Source organism: Balaenoptera physalus, assembly GCF_965194825.1.
Source record: "Balaenoptera physalus genome assembly, chromosome: 6".
Taxonomy (NCBI): domain Eukaryota; kingdom Metazoa; phylum Chordata; class Mammalia; order Artiodactyla; family Balaenopteridae; genus Balaenoptera; species Balaenoptera physalus.
The window spans coordinates 92,499,732-92,512,555 of record NC_138885.1 but is presented as its reverse complement, the minus strand read 5'-3'; the positions used below and the strand labels follow the sequence as shown (position 1 = coordinate 92,512,555).

Sequence of the window (12,824 nt, the reverse complement as noted above, 5' to 3'; positions counted from 1 at the left end):
TTATTTATTTTGTTGCTCAAATTTTTCCACCTTTGCTCTTTGGGAGCTTTTTCAGTTGGCTCCTAGGTATCTTTGACATATCCCCATAAATGTGGGGCTTCTTTTTGGGGGGCATGTTTTTATCTTCATTTTTTGGCCTATTTAATAGGTAAAAAGGATTATCACACTTTAATTTCTATTCCTTTAAATAACTGTGGAACTGAATTTTCATAAGGTTATTGGTCTTTTCTGTTCTTTTTTGGTTTACCTGTTTGCCCATTTTTTATTGAAATATTTTGCATATACTTTTCACCAATTTCTTTTGTTTGCCTTATCATGTCTTTGAAATTTTAAACTTAAAAATTTTTATGATGCTCAGTATTTTCCAAAATGTTTTACCCAGAACATAGCTCTGTGAAATTCTCCCTATCCCCTACCCTAAATTTTTCTGTTCAAATATGTTTAGAAAATGCTTTATACTTTAAAATTTTTCTTCATCTTTTTTAGAGAGTCATGGTATATATCAACATTTTAAAGATGCTGAGAGCACCTATAATAAAGGATCACATTTTACTTTGTCCTAGGGTTACCCGTGTCAAATGGACAATGGTAATGGTTTCAGTGAAACTTCTATTAAGGTGTCTCAGAATTGGGGGGGTCCCTAGAACGTACTTGGATAGATGGGGCACCACGGACATGTCCAATCTTCCCTTACAGGTTCTGACTTAAGTGTTACATATAGACAGACCTTTCCAGTCCAAAAGTTACACAGACTTCCCCTGTTTATTCTTCTAGCTCTTGTATGTTTCCTTTTTCATTTAACTCTTTAATCCACTGGGAATTTATATTGTATATTTACCTTTTCCAAATTGCTAACAATCATCCCAACTCCATTTATTGGACTGCTTATTTATTTAATTATTTTCCCTGCTGATTCGACATGCCACCATGATTGTATATTAGATGTTACTAATACTTGGATTTGTGACTGTTCTAGACTTTTACAAATCATATTTCTTCGATCTGTCTTATGCTTGTGCTACACTATTTTAATTATTGTAGCTTTTGAACATATTTAGAATACATTAAAACTCTAAATTACAGAATCATTGACATCTTTGTACTACTAGATATTCTAATCCAAATATCCTTACAAGGGTCCCTGAAATGATCTACGAGACCCTATATAAGGCCCTACTGCATCTGCACCTCCTCCCTGTCCTCATATCCTTCCATTCTCCCAGTCCAGTGCCAGGCCTGCTCCTGCCTCAGGGATTTGCTACTTGCTGTTCCCTCTGCCTGAAGCTCTCTTCCACTATACACTCACACAGCTCACGCCTCACCTTTGTCAGTCTCTGTTCAAGTGTTTCTTTCTCAGTGAGGCCTCCTCTCTCACTATTTAAAATAGTAATTCACCACCCCACTCTGGCAGTCCCTATTCCTCTTCCCTGTTTTATTCTTTTCCAAAGCATTTTTACTCTTTGACAAACTCAGTCAAAGAGTTCATTTGTTTATTGCCTCTCTCACCCCCACTAGAACATACACTCCATAAGAGCTGGGATTTTTGTCTCTTTTGTTTTCCAGTGAGTCCTTATTGGCTAAAATAGTGCCTGGCACAGAATAGGTGCTTCATAAATATGAGTAGAATGAATGAATGCCTTTCTGGCTGGCTTTTTCTTCAAGTCTTTTATGTCCCTTACTAAATCTTTATATAAATCCTGCCCTTTTTTTTTTTTTTTTTAAGTTTTTGGCTGCGTTGGGTCTTCGCTGCTGCGCGTGGGCTTTCTCCAGTTGCGTTGGGCGGGGGCCACTCTTAGCTGCGGTGCACGGGCTTCTCATTGCGATGGCTTCTCTTGTTGCGGAGCACGGGCTCTAGGCGCATGTGCTTCAGTAGTTGTGGCACACGGGCTCAGTGGCCGTGGTTCGCGTGCTCCAGAGCGCAGTCTCAGCAGCTGTGGCACACAAACTTACTTGCTCCACGGCATGTGGGAGCTTCCCGGACCAGGGATCGAACCCGTGTCTCCTGCATTGGCAGGTGGATTCCCAACTACTGCGCCACCAGGGAAGTCCCAATCCTGCCCATTTTTGACTGTAATGATTTTTTTGTTGTTGCTTTTTGAGAATAATTTCCCCTACAATATTTTCTATTAAATGTTTATTGCTAATACATAAGACAACTTTTGATAAGTATATTTTGATTTTGTAACTGATCACCTTATTGTTCTATCTCACTACTTCTAATAGTTTCTTAGATGATTCTCTTGGGTTTTTTTAGGTAGACAATTCTATAATCCACAAAAATTATTTTCAGTCTTTTTCTCCTCGTTGCATTGGCTAGAATGCTTATGATAATCTTTAACAATAGAGAATAGTGGGCAGTCTTGCCCTACCTCTAACTTAATGGTGATGTCTCTAGTATTTAACAAAGAAAAAGTATGTAGGCTATTGATTTGAAATTATTCTACAACATAATGAGTAATTATCATTCTAATCCTATTTTGCTCAGAGTTTTAAAAACTAGAAATTGATGTTGAATTTATCAAATGCCTTTTTGACATCTATCTCTATATGTTTTAAAATTATAAATGTAATGCTTTTGTGGTAAGGAATAAAGTGAAAAGTTTGAGCGACCTTTCTCCATTCCAGTTTCAACCACTATAAGTAGCTGCTTTTAATAATCCCTTGTATATTTTTCCAGATTCCTCTAGGAACATACAAATTTATACCTGAACAGTGCTTTTTTTCTAAATGAGATCATATATTGTTCTGTATCTTGCTTGTTTCTCATAAAATATTGGGCATCTTTTCATACATCTTATACTCTAGATGGTTGCATACTATTTCATTATATAGTGATAATTTAGCCAGTCCTCCATTAACGGATATTTGTAACCAGGTTTTTACTTTTTCTATTATAAATCTTGCTGCAATTAATACACTGTTACATATATCTCTGTGCACTTGGACAGGGTATATATTTGTAATGTATTTTTCATTCTATTACTAGGCTGAATCCCTTGAAGGAAATCTTTTATATTCTTAGTACCTAAGATAGTTTATGGAAGTGAATTAAATCCTGTTTCTACATAATATATTTAAAATGGTATCTCCTCCAAAATCCTCTTTAACAAGTAAAAATTATAACACAAGTCCTAAGATAAATAATAGTCTTGTAGTATTTATATTAAATTTTTAAAATTAACATTTAACTACTTTGAGCCATTATTTTTCTCCATTGGAGTACCATAAATTAAAGAAATCAGACCTTCTGACTATCCCACCTTGACTAAAAGCTGTGGAGTTCGTGAATCTTTCAAATACGTTTAACAAACTTTTTATTAGCCAAAATGGGCACTTGCTTTCTGGATTAACAATCTTTTTATTCTCCAGCCATTTTGTGTAGTTTGCAAGTGTAGAATACCCAGGATTAATCATTCTTTGCGTACTATGTCATACTTTGTAGAAACCAACTTCAGTTTCTTCTACAAAGGCCAAGTGGAAGAAGGAAGGAGAAAACTCAAGGCCGCCATTGCAAACCTCTGTCATTGTGTTTTGGGCTGAATGGCGGGGGATATGAAAATATCTGTAGAGACACCTTATCAACTGTACTTCCCACCAGGTGAAGAGCAGTAATTGTTCTTTGGGTCACTAGTTGAGAAAGTTTAATTTGAATTGAATCAAAAAAAGGAAAAGCTGATAAATTAGTGGGCTGATTTTAACTGGGGCAGGGGAAGTTTGTTTTCTTTCAAGCCTACTTCAATAATCATGTCTTTCCCTATTGACTGTGGGGTCTTGCATAGGTCCTGAACTTCTGTCCTGTGTCAGCTGGCTTCATAATGTCAAATCCTGGGGGTGAGATCCTCATCTCTAGTCTCTCCCAGCTAATGAGTCACTCACCGGCTAATCCCCTTGTAAACTGTAGCGTAAGAACCTTCACCCAGCTTCTCCAAGTTCAAGTAAGATGAGGCTGCCCCAAAGGGGAGGCTCTTCCTCTGCATAAGGGGAATGAGGAGGAGTGAGAGGGGGGGAAAGAAAAGAGCATTTTTTTAGTGTTGCCTTTTTTTTCCCCCAGAGAAATTAGACAGCATTGCAGAATGTACTTGGGAAGGTCTGCTCAGTAATTGCCCTGGAAATAAGGCCCAGCCTCTCTAGACAAGCACACATGAAATTCTTGATCAACATCAGCTGCTCACTCACCCACTGAAAACCCTGACTCAGATCCTCTTCCTGAAAAGAATCGCTGTTACTCCGTGGCCTTTTACTCTTGAACTTCCGGGCACGGACAGCCTGAAGTCCCCTGGGGTGAAATGAAGTCATGGAACATGATGCTTCTTTTAGGTCTGTTAGCTAGAGAAAAAGGAAAGTGCAGGAATAAAATTTATGCAAAGTCAAGACTCAATGGCTAGCATAAACCACTTTTTCTTTATTTGCCTGATGTTAACTCTTCAAATGTTTTCCAAGCGTCCTACACGCCCAAAAGGCACCTTTCCTGAACGTCAGTTCCTTAAAAAAAATAAATAAATAAAATAATGATATCAACTGCTGAAACACAACATTTTCTCTTCACCTAAAAATATATCTTTAAACACTTAGGTTAACCTAAATTTCTTTGATGGTTTCAAATTTTTCTCTGTTAAACCTAGACTTTTTTTTTTTTTTCCATGTCCCCTTAATTTCTCTTCTTAGGGGAAAAATTTTCTAGTATAACATTGCTAATAAACATGAACTAATTACTGAAATTTTTAATCCGTAGGGTACCGATACTGCAGCTTGCTTTTTGAGCTTCAGCTCTCTAATTTAGTACTTCAGCTATTTCAAGAGAACAACTTTCTCGACTTCAAGTCAAGTGAGTTTCATGCAGCCCAAAGCATAGGATTATTTTTCCCTTTTGGCTTAAAAGAAAATCTCCAAATTTGATAACAACAGTCACAAATTCTCTGTGACTTTAATAGAATTTTCTTTTTATTGCTTTAGACCTAGCGCAGGAAAACCAGACCCTGCTACAGAAAGGGAGCCTCTGAACTCCTCGGTTTATGGATAGAGGAGGATGCTGCTCCTGGAATACAAGTACCTTGATCGCAGCCTCCATCATCACCGGAGCGCTCCTCTGATGGCTGTGTGCATCGCCTCCCTCCCAACAGCAACGGCAGCTGCATCCAGGCTGCAGAGTCTTTGCACACAGCTCTTGACCCATAATCTTCCAGGTTCAAGGAGAAAACCCGGCACTTGAACCTCTCTCCCTCTGCCTCTCCTGTCCTTGTTCACTCCCTTTTTGCCAGAGGTCAGCAATGCTGGAGCTTTCATATGACTCACATGAGGGCTCTGCTTGGAGCAGCCTCATGACTTCAGCAGTTTTTTCTTCATCAGTGCAAGAAACTACACATCAGAAAGGCGGCCGCCTGCATTCATATGTGCACAACTGAAACCAGGACAGCTAATATTGGAAAGAATAAAATTTGGCACAATTAAAGTTCTTATTCCAGTCACAAGTTAGTGCTACTGGTATACACAGTTTTTATGAATCTACATTGCTTATCCATATTATTGATAATATTTATTAGGCTTTCCTGGTGCTAAAGCAGATATGTTGAGGAGTATTCTCTCCCTGCCCTTCATCTGAAAGTATTTTGTTTTTAAGACTTCAAAATAAATTTGCAACCTAGCCAACTTTTAGTAGTCAAAGAAACCACAGAACCCTAAAACAGGAAGAAAGCTGAAGATATCTACTCCATCTCTTTGCCTTTAAGCAATAGTGTAACTAAGAGTCCCAAGGGGTACTCTTTCATTCACCAATTCAAAAACTATCTAGTGAGCACCTGTGTTGTTCTTATTACTAAACAGGTAACAACGTTACACAATGGTGGAGAGAGAGAAGTTTGCATGAAATAGCTCCTTCTCTCCCTCTCTCCTCCCCTCTCCCTGCCTCCTTCCTTCCACATAAATGTAATTAACGCTTACTATATTAATACCATGACATGTCAAGGAACTACCTCAAGCTAGTTTGCAGTTTTTGAACAGAACTTTTCTCTCTCATAGACTTCTAAGGTCATTGTCACTATAATGTGCTAATTAGAGTGAGACGGAAAATAAGACACACATAAACACACACACACAATCATTAAGGAAAATATAAGTCATGTCTATTATCACAACAATATTTATATATATTTGATATTTGAACCTTACAAGAAAAGCCTTTCAGATAATTTAATTATGAGCATGTATGAAGTTTCATTTCAAAATTGCCACAAGAGACCTAAAACAAGTCAATTCAAAGATTCATTCCAATTAGAGACATTTAGTAAACACAACAGCAACAACAAACAGACTAGTTACACTAATACAAAAAAAGAATATTTTGTTAAACGATTAAACTTTTGCCTGATAATCAACAGAGAGTGAGAGAAGCTAGTTTCTCAAAATGTTTAATTCCATTAGAATTGAACATAATTTGATTATAATACATTTTATCAGAAATGCTGATTTCTTCCTAAAAGATTGTGAATTTTGTTATACAAAAGTTATATCCCAGGGCTTCCCTGGTGGCGCAGTGGTTGAGAATCTGCCTGCCAATGCAGGGGACACGGGTTCGAGCCCTGGTCTGGGAAGATCCCACATGCCACGGAGCAACTGGGCCCGTGAGCCACAATTACTGAGCCTGTGCATCTGGAGCCTGTGCTCCGCAACAAGAGAGGCCGCGATGGTGAGAGGCCCGCGCACCGCGATGAAGAGTGGTCCCCACTTGCCGCAACTAGAGAAAGCCCTCGCACAGAAACGAAGACTCAACACAGTCATAAATAAATAAATAAATAAATAAAAGAACATGAATTTCAAAAAAAAAATTACCTGAGATATCTGTTCTTTGTAACTAACAGTAATCTTAAAAAAAAAAAAAAAAAAAAAAAAAGTTATATCCCAGACCAGATTTGAGACAGTTATTCTTTATCACCCTCTAATTATTGTAAGTTTCAGAATTTTTAAAAGATTAGCATTTTTATTAGCCTAGGGGTAATTGACCTAAGTCTCAAGTTGCTAAAATACAATAGTTTGATTTTTTTAAGTTTAAAACGGTATATTTAGATACTAGAATGGGCTACTGAGGGAAATTGTGAAATACCCTTCAGAATTTTCAAAAATAAAATAATTTATGGTCTTGTTTAAAGTCAAGGAAAAATATTAGATGACTTAAGATATTTTCTAGCTCTATGTGATAAACAATTTTTGTTACCAAAGATTTCTGAATAAGGACAGAAGACTTCGATGATTTCATTTTGAATTGTGAATTGGACCCAGTTCACGGTGCCACTCCAGGTTGGCTGGACCTACCTCAGGGCCTGGTTGGTTTCTTAGTGGGAGAAACCCACTATGCTGTCTTGAAGTATGGCCACTCTTACTCATAGACCAAAGATCCCTCACACCAGAAGCTGACAAGGAGAGACCCCTGTGTCTTGTCACCAGTCTGAATGGACCAACAGAGACTCTGGCTTCTCTAGCAACTACCTGCAAGGGCCAGGTGACACAGCTGAGGAATGCAGGAAGTCCCATGGAAGGACTTCCACTATGAAACCAGCGATGTTTGTTGTGGAGCTGAAGCCAGCTCAGAAACATGCTCCATTTATGCTCTCCTTTCTTCCCTCCTTTACTTCCCTTTCCCTCTCATTTGTACTTCCCTGGGATTGCAATGACCCCTCCCCCTCAAAATGAAGTGTTTGCAGGTAAGCTTTTGCTTGAGGTTCTGTTTCCAGGGAATCTGTGTTGACAAATGGTAGCCATTTTTTTTAAATTAGCAGTAAAATTATAGGTTATTAATAATTTCAGGCTAGATTCACCCACCCTACAATTATGGAGTCTTTTTTCCTCTCTCAATTGGTGTGTATTCAAACAGCTATGTTTAGTTGAGAGTTTGCACTTTCTCTAATCTTGCATTCTGTCTTTATTTGATTTAGCCAGATTATTAGGAATTCTGGTCTAATTATAACCTTTCTAGAATATGTAGATTATCATAAACATTCAACAGATATTAACATGAGAAATAATGTGAAGTCTGTGTCAGAAACATTAAAAATAATCCACATACATCCAATGGAGTGCAGCTGTAAAAAAAATAAACTCTATATAATGACATGCAGTGATCATCAAAATATACTTTTAAGTGAAAAACAGACAAAGGTGTCACAAAAAAAGAAAATTACAGACTAATACCACTGATGAACATAGACGCAGAAATCCTCAATAAAATTCTAGCAAACAGAATCCAACAACACATTAAAAGGATCATACACCATGATCAAGTGGGATTTATCCCAGGAATGCAAAGATTCTTCAATATACACAAATTGATCAATGTGATACACCATATTAACAAATTGAAGAATAAAACAATATGATCATCTCAATAGATGCAGAAAAAGCTTTTGACAAAATTCAACACCCATTTATGATAAAAAAAACTCTCCAGAAAGTGGGCACAGAGGGAACCTACCTCAACATAATAAAGGCCATATATGACAAACCCACAGAAAACATCATTCTCAATGGTGAAAAACTGAAAGCATTTCCTCTAAGATCAGGAACAAGACAAGGATGTCCACTCTTGCCACTCTTAATCAACATAGTTTTGGAAATCCTAGCCATGGCAATCAGAGAAGAAAAAGAAATAAAAGGAACACAAACTGGAAAAGAAGAAGTAAAACTGTCACTATTTGCAGATGATATGATACTATACATAGAAAATCCTAAAGATGCCACCAGAAAACTATTAGAGCTAATCAATGAATTTGGTAAAGTTGCAGAATACAAAATTAATGCACAGAAATCCCTTGCATTCATATACATTAACATTGAAAGATCAGAAAGAGAAATTAAGGAAACAATCCCATTCACCATTGCAAGAAAAAGAATAAAATACCTAGGAATAAACCTACCTAAGGAGGTAAAAGACCTGTACTCAGAAAACTATAAGACACTGATGAAAGAAATCAAAGATGATACAAACAGATGGAGAGATATACCATGGTCTTGGATTGGAAGAATCAATATTGTGAAAATGACTATACTACCCAAAGCAATCCACAGATTCAATGCAATCCCTATCAAATTACCAATGGCATTTTTCTCAGAATTAGAACAAAAAATTTCACAATTTGTATGGAAACATAAAAGACCCCGAATAGCAAAAGCAATTTTGAGAAAGAAAAACAGAGTTGGAGAAATCAGGCTCCCTGACTTCAGACTATACTACAAAGCTGTACTCAAGACAGTATGGTACTGGCACAAAAACAGAAATATAGATCAATGGTACAGGATAGAAAGCCCAGAGATAAATCCATGCACATGTGGTCACCTAATCTATGATAAAGGAGGCAAGAATATACAATGGGGAAAAGACAGTCTCTTCAATAAGTGGTGTTGGGAAAACTGGGCAACTACATGTAAAAGAATGAAATTAGAACTCTCCCTAACACCATACACAAAAATAAACTCAAAATGGATTAAAGAGCTAAATGTATGACCGGACACTGCAAAACTCTTAGAGGAAAACATAGGAAAAACACTCTGACACAAATCACAGCAAGATCTTTTTGACCCACCTCCTAGAGTAATGAAAATAAAAACAAAAATAAACAAATGGGACCTAATGAAACTTAAAAGCCTTTGCACAGCAAAGGAAACCATAAACAAGATGAAAGGACAACCCTCAGAATGGGAGAAAATATTTGCAAATGAAGCAACTGAAAAAGGATTAATCTCCAAAATATACAAACGGCTCATGGAGCTCAATATCAAAAAACAAACAACCCAATCCAAAAATGGGCAGAAGACCTAAATAGACATTTCACCAAAGAAGACATACAGATGGCCAAGAGGCACATGAAAAGATGCTCAATGTCACTAATTATTAGAGAAATGCAAATCAAAACTGCAATGAGGTATTACCTCACACCAGTCAGAATGGCCATCATCAAAAAATCTACAAACAATAAATGCTGGAGAGGGTGTGAAGAAAAGGGAAACCTCTTGCTCTGTTCGTGGGACTGTAAATTGATACAGCCACTAGGGAGAACAGTATGGTCGTTCATTAAAAAACTAAAAATAGAACTACCATATGACCCAGCAATCCCCCTATTGGGCATACACCCTGAGGAAACCATAATTCAAAAAGAGTCATGTACCCCAGTGTTCATTGCAGCTCTATTTACAATAGCCAGGACATGGAAGCAAACTACATGTTGATAGAGGAATGGATAAAGAAGATGTGGTGTAAATATACTATGGAATATTACTCAGTCATAAAAAGGAACGAAATTAGGTCATTTGTAGAGATGTGGATGGACCTAGAGTCTGTCATACAGAGTGAAATAAGTCAGAAAGAGAAAAACAAATATCGTATATTAACACAGATATGTGGAATCTAGAAAAAAGGTACAGGTGAACATATGTGCAGGACAGGAATAGAGACGCAGACGTAGAGAACGGATGTGTGGACATGGGGGGGAAAGGGGAGGGTGGGACGAATTGGGAGATTAGGACTGACATATATACACTACCATATGTAAAACAGATAGCTAGTGGGAACCTGCTGTATAGCACAGGGAGCTCAGCTTGGTGCTCTGTGATGACCTAGATGGGTGGGCTTGGAGGGGGAGGTTTGAGGGAGGGTGGGAGGGAGGTCCAAGAGGGAGGGGATATATGTATACATATAGCTGATTCACTTCTTTGTAGAGAAGAAACTAACACAACATTGTAAAGCAACTATACTCCAATAAAAAATTTTTTTAAAAAGTCCAAAGTAGTATAAAAAGTTGAAAAAAAAACTATATAATGACATGCAGTGGTCATCAAAATATATTTTTTTGGTTTTTAAAAAATTTTTATTTTATTTTATTTTGATTCTTTTCTCTTTTTTAAAATTAATTAATTAAATAATTTTTGGCTGCGCCGGGTCTTTGTTGTTGCACGCGGGCTTTCTCTAGTTTCAGAGAGCGGGGGCTCTTCGTTGTGGTGTGTGGGCCTCTCATTGTGGTGGCTTCTCTTGTTGCAGAGCACGGGCTCTAGGCACACGGGCTTCAGTAGTTGTGGCTCGTGGGCTCTAGAGCACAGGCTCAGTAGTTGTGGCGCATGGGCCCAGTTGCTCCGCGGCATGTGGGATCTTCCCAGACCAGGGCTCGAACCCGTGTCTCCTGCATTGGCAGGTGGATTCTTAACCACTGTGCCACCAGAGAAGCCCCAAAATATATTGTTAAGTGAAAAAAGCAAAATGCTTTTGTGTGTTACCTTTTGTGGCAAAGAAATGTGGGAAAATAAAGTGTAGTCATTAGTTTTACTAATAGTAGCAATATTACTATTACTATTTTGAAACTGTTATTGGTGTATTTTAGGATTAGACAAGTAAGTAATTATGCTAATGTCATTAGAAACCAAACTTTTCAGCTTATGAGAAAATAAACATAAATATCAGATTGAAGAAATCAAGTAAAAATTATATGATCTTAAATTTGATTTGTAAATATTGGTATACATATTTTTATTTTATGATTTTTTTCCCTAAAAAAAAAAATCACACAAGCAAACAAACAAACTCTGTCAACCAAAAAGATATATTAGAAACAACGACAACTCAACAGTAATGAGCAATCCTGGTGCTCAATTTGTGATCTCTAAATACCATTTTCCTTTAAAAAGAATCAAGGATCCATGGAGAAGTGGTGGCTGAATGTGTGGAGGATGAAATCTAGAAAGTTATCAAGAATTTGTCCAAGGCTCATCTTAAATCAGTGGAGTCACATCAAAAAGGACACAGGAACCAACTTGAAAGGACTCCCATTTGCCTTAACATGGGACAATTTGAACACCAAAAAGAATAATGACTGCAATGGATTGAAACACACAAAATACATAAAATCCATAACTTCATAGTGATTCTAAATAAAAATGACCACTTGGAGGTTTCTAGTGCAGCAATTCATTACTCAGAATCTTGATAAATAAAGGGGAAAATCAAGTGTTTATTTTGTCTTTTCTATACAAATTATTTTTCCAGGGTTATCAAGTAGTTAATGAGGGGGAAATTCTTCTTCATCGAAGAATTCCAGCTAATAAGTGCAGAAGAAATGACAGAAGTAGAAAATTCACTATTATGCAATCCCTAATGCAATAATAGTTCTAAGCAACAATCATCAATGGGTGCTAAACTGATCAGGTGAAAGATTGATAAGGAATTCTGCAATGAAGGGTCAGGTTGACACCATCTGAGTCCTGTGATCAATTTTAGCCTCACTAAATTTGGGACATCCAGACAGTATGTGCCTCCTGATGTGATACAACAAAAATTGCACAGCATCACCTGTGAAGTATTTTTTTAAACTTTTTAATTTATATTGGAGTATAGCCGGTTAACAATGTTGTGATAGTTTCAGGTGCACAGCAAAGGGACTCAACCATATGCATATGCATGTATCCATTCTCCCCCAAACTCCCCTCCCATCCAGGCTGCCACATGACATTGAGCAGAGTTCCCTGTGCTATACAGTAGGTCCTTGTTGGTTATCCATTTTAAATATAGCAGTGTGTACATGTCGATCCCAAGCTCCCTGACTATCCCTTCCCCCCATCCTTCCCCTGGGTAACTGTAAGTTCGTTCTCTAAGTCTGTGAGTCTGTTTCTGTTTTGTAAATAGATTCATTCGTATCATTTCTTTTTAGATTCCGCATATAAGGGATATCATGTGATATTTCTCTTTCTCTGTCTGACTTACACCTGAGAAGTATTTTTGACTAAGGAAAAATGTTTAACCCGAATCTAATTAAATATCTACATCTAAAACCAAATTACGAGAAATACAGAGG

The 12,824-nt window shown here is 37.3% G+C and overlaps 1 protein-coding gene across 1 annotated transcript in view; it reads right to left on the bottom strand.

Moving 5' to 3' along the window:
• Positions 1-12,824, bottom strand: part of CDK15 (cyclin dependent kinase 15) — a 116,151-nt gene that overhangs the window by 87,345 nt on the left and 15,982 nt on the right. Inside the window, exons 4-6 of the mRNA XM_082467205.1 lie at positions 5,051-5,413; positions 4,177-4,326; positions 3,877-3,971 (exon numbers count right to left, since the gene is read on the bottom strand). Coding sequence (XP_082323331.1) covers positions 3,877-3,971; positions 4,177-4,326; positions 5,051-5,173 — 368 coding nt within the window. The 5' untranslated portion in view covers positions 5,174-5,413. The remainder of the gene's footprint in view (positions 1-3,876; positions 3,972-4,176; positions 4,327-5,050; positions 5,414-12,824) is intronic.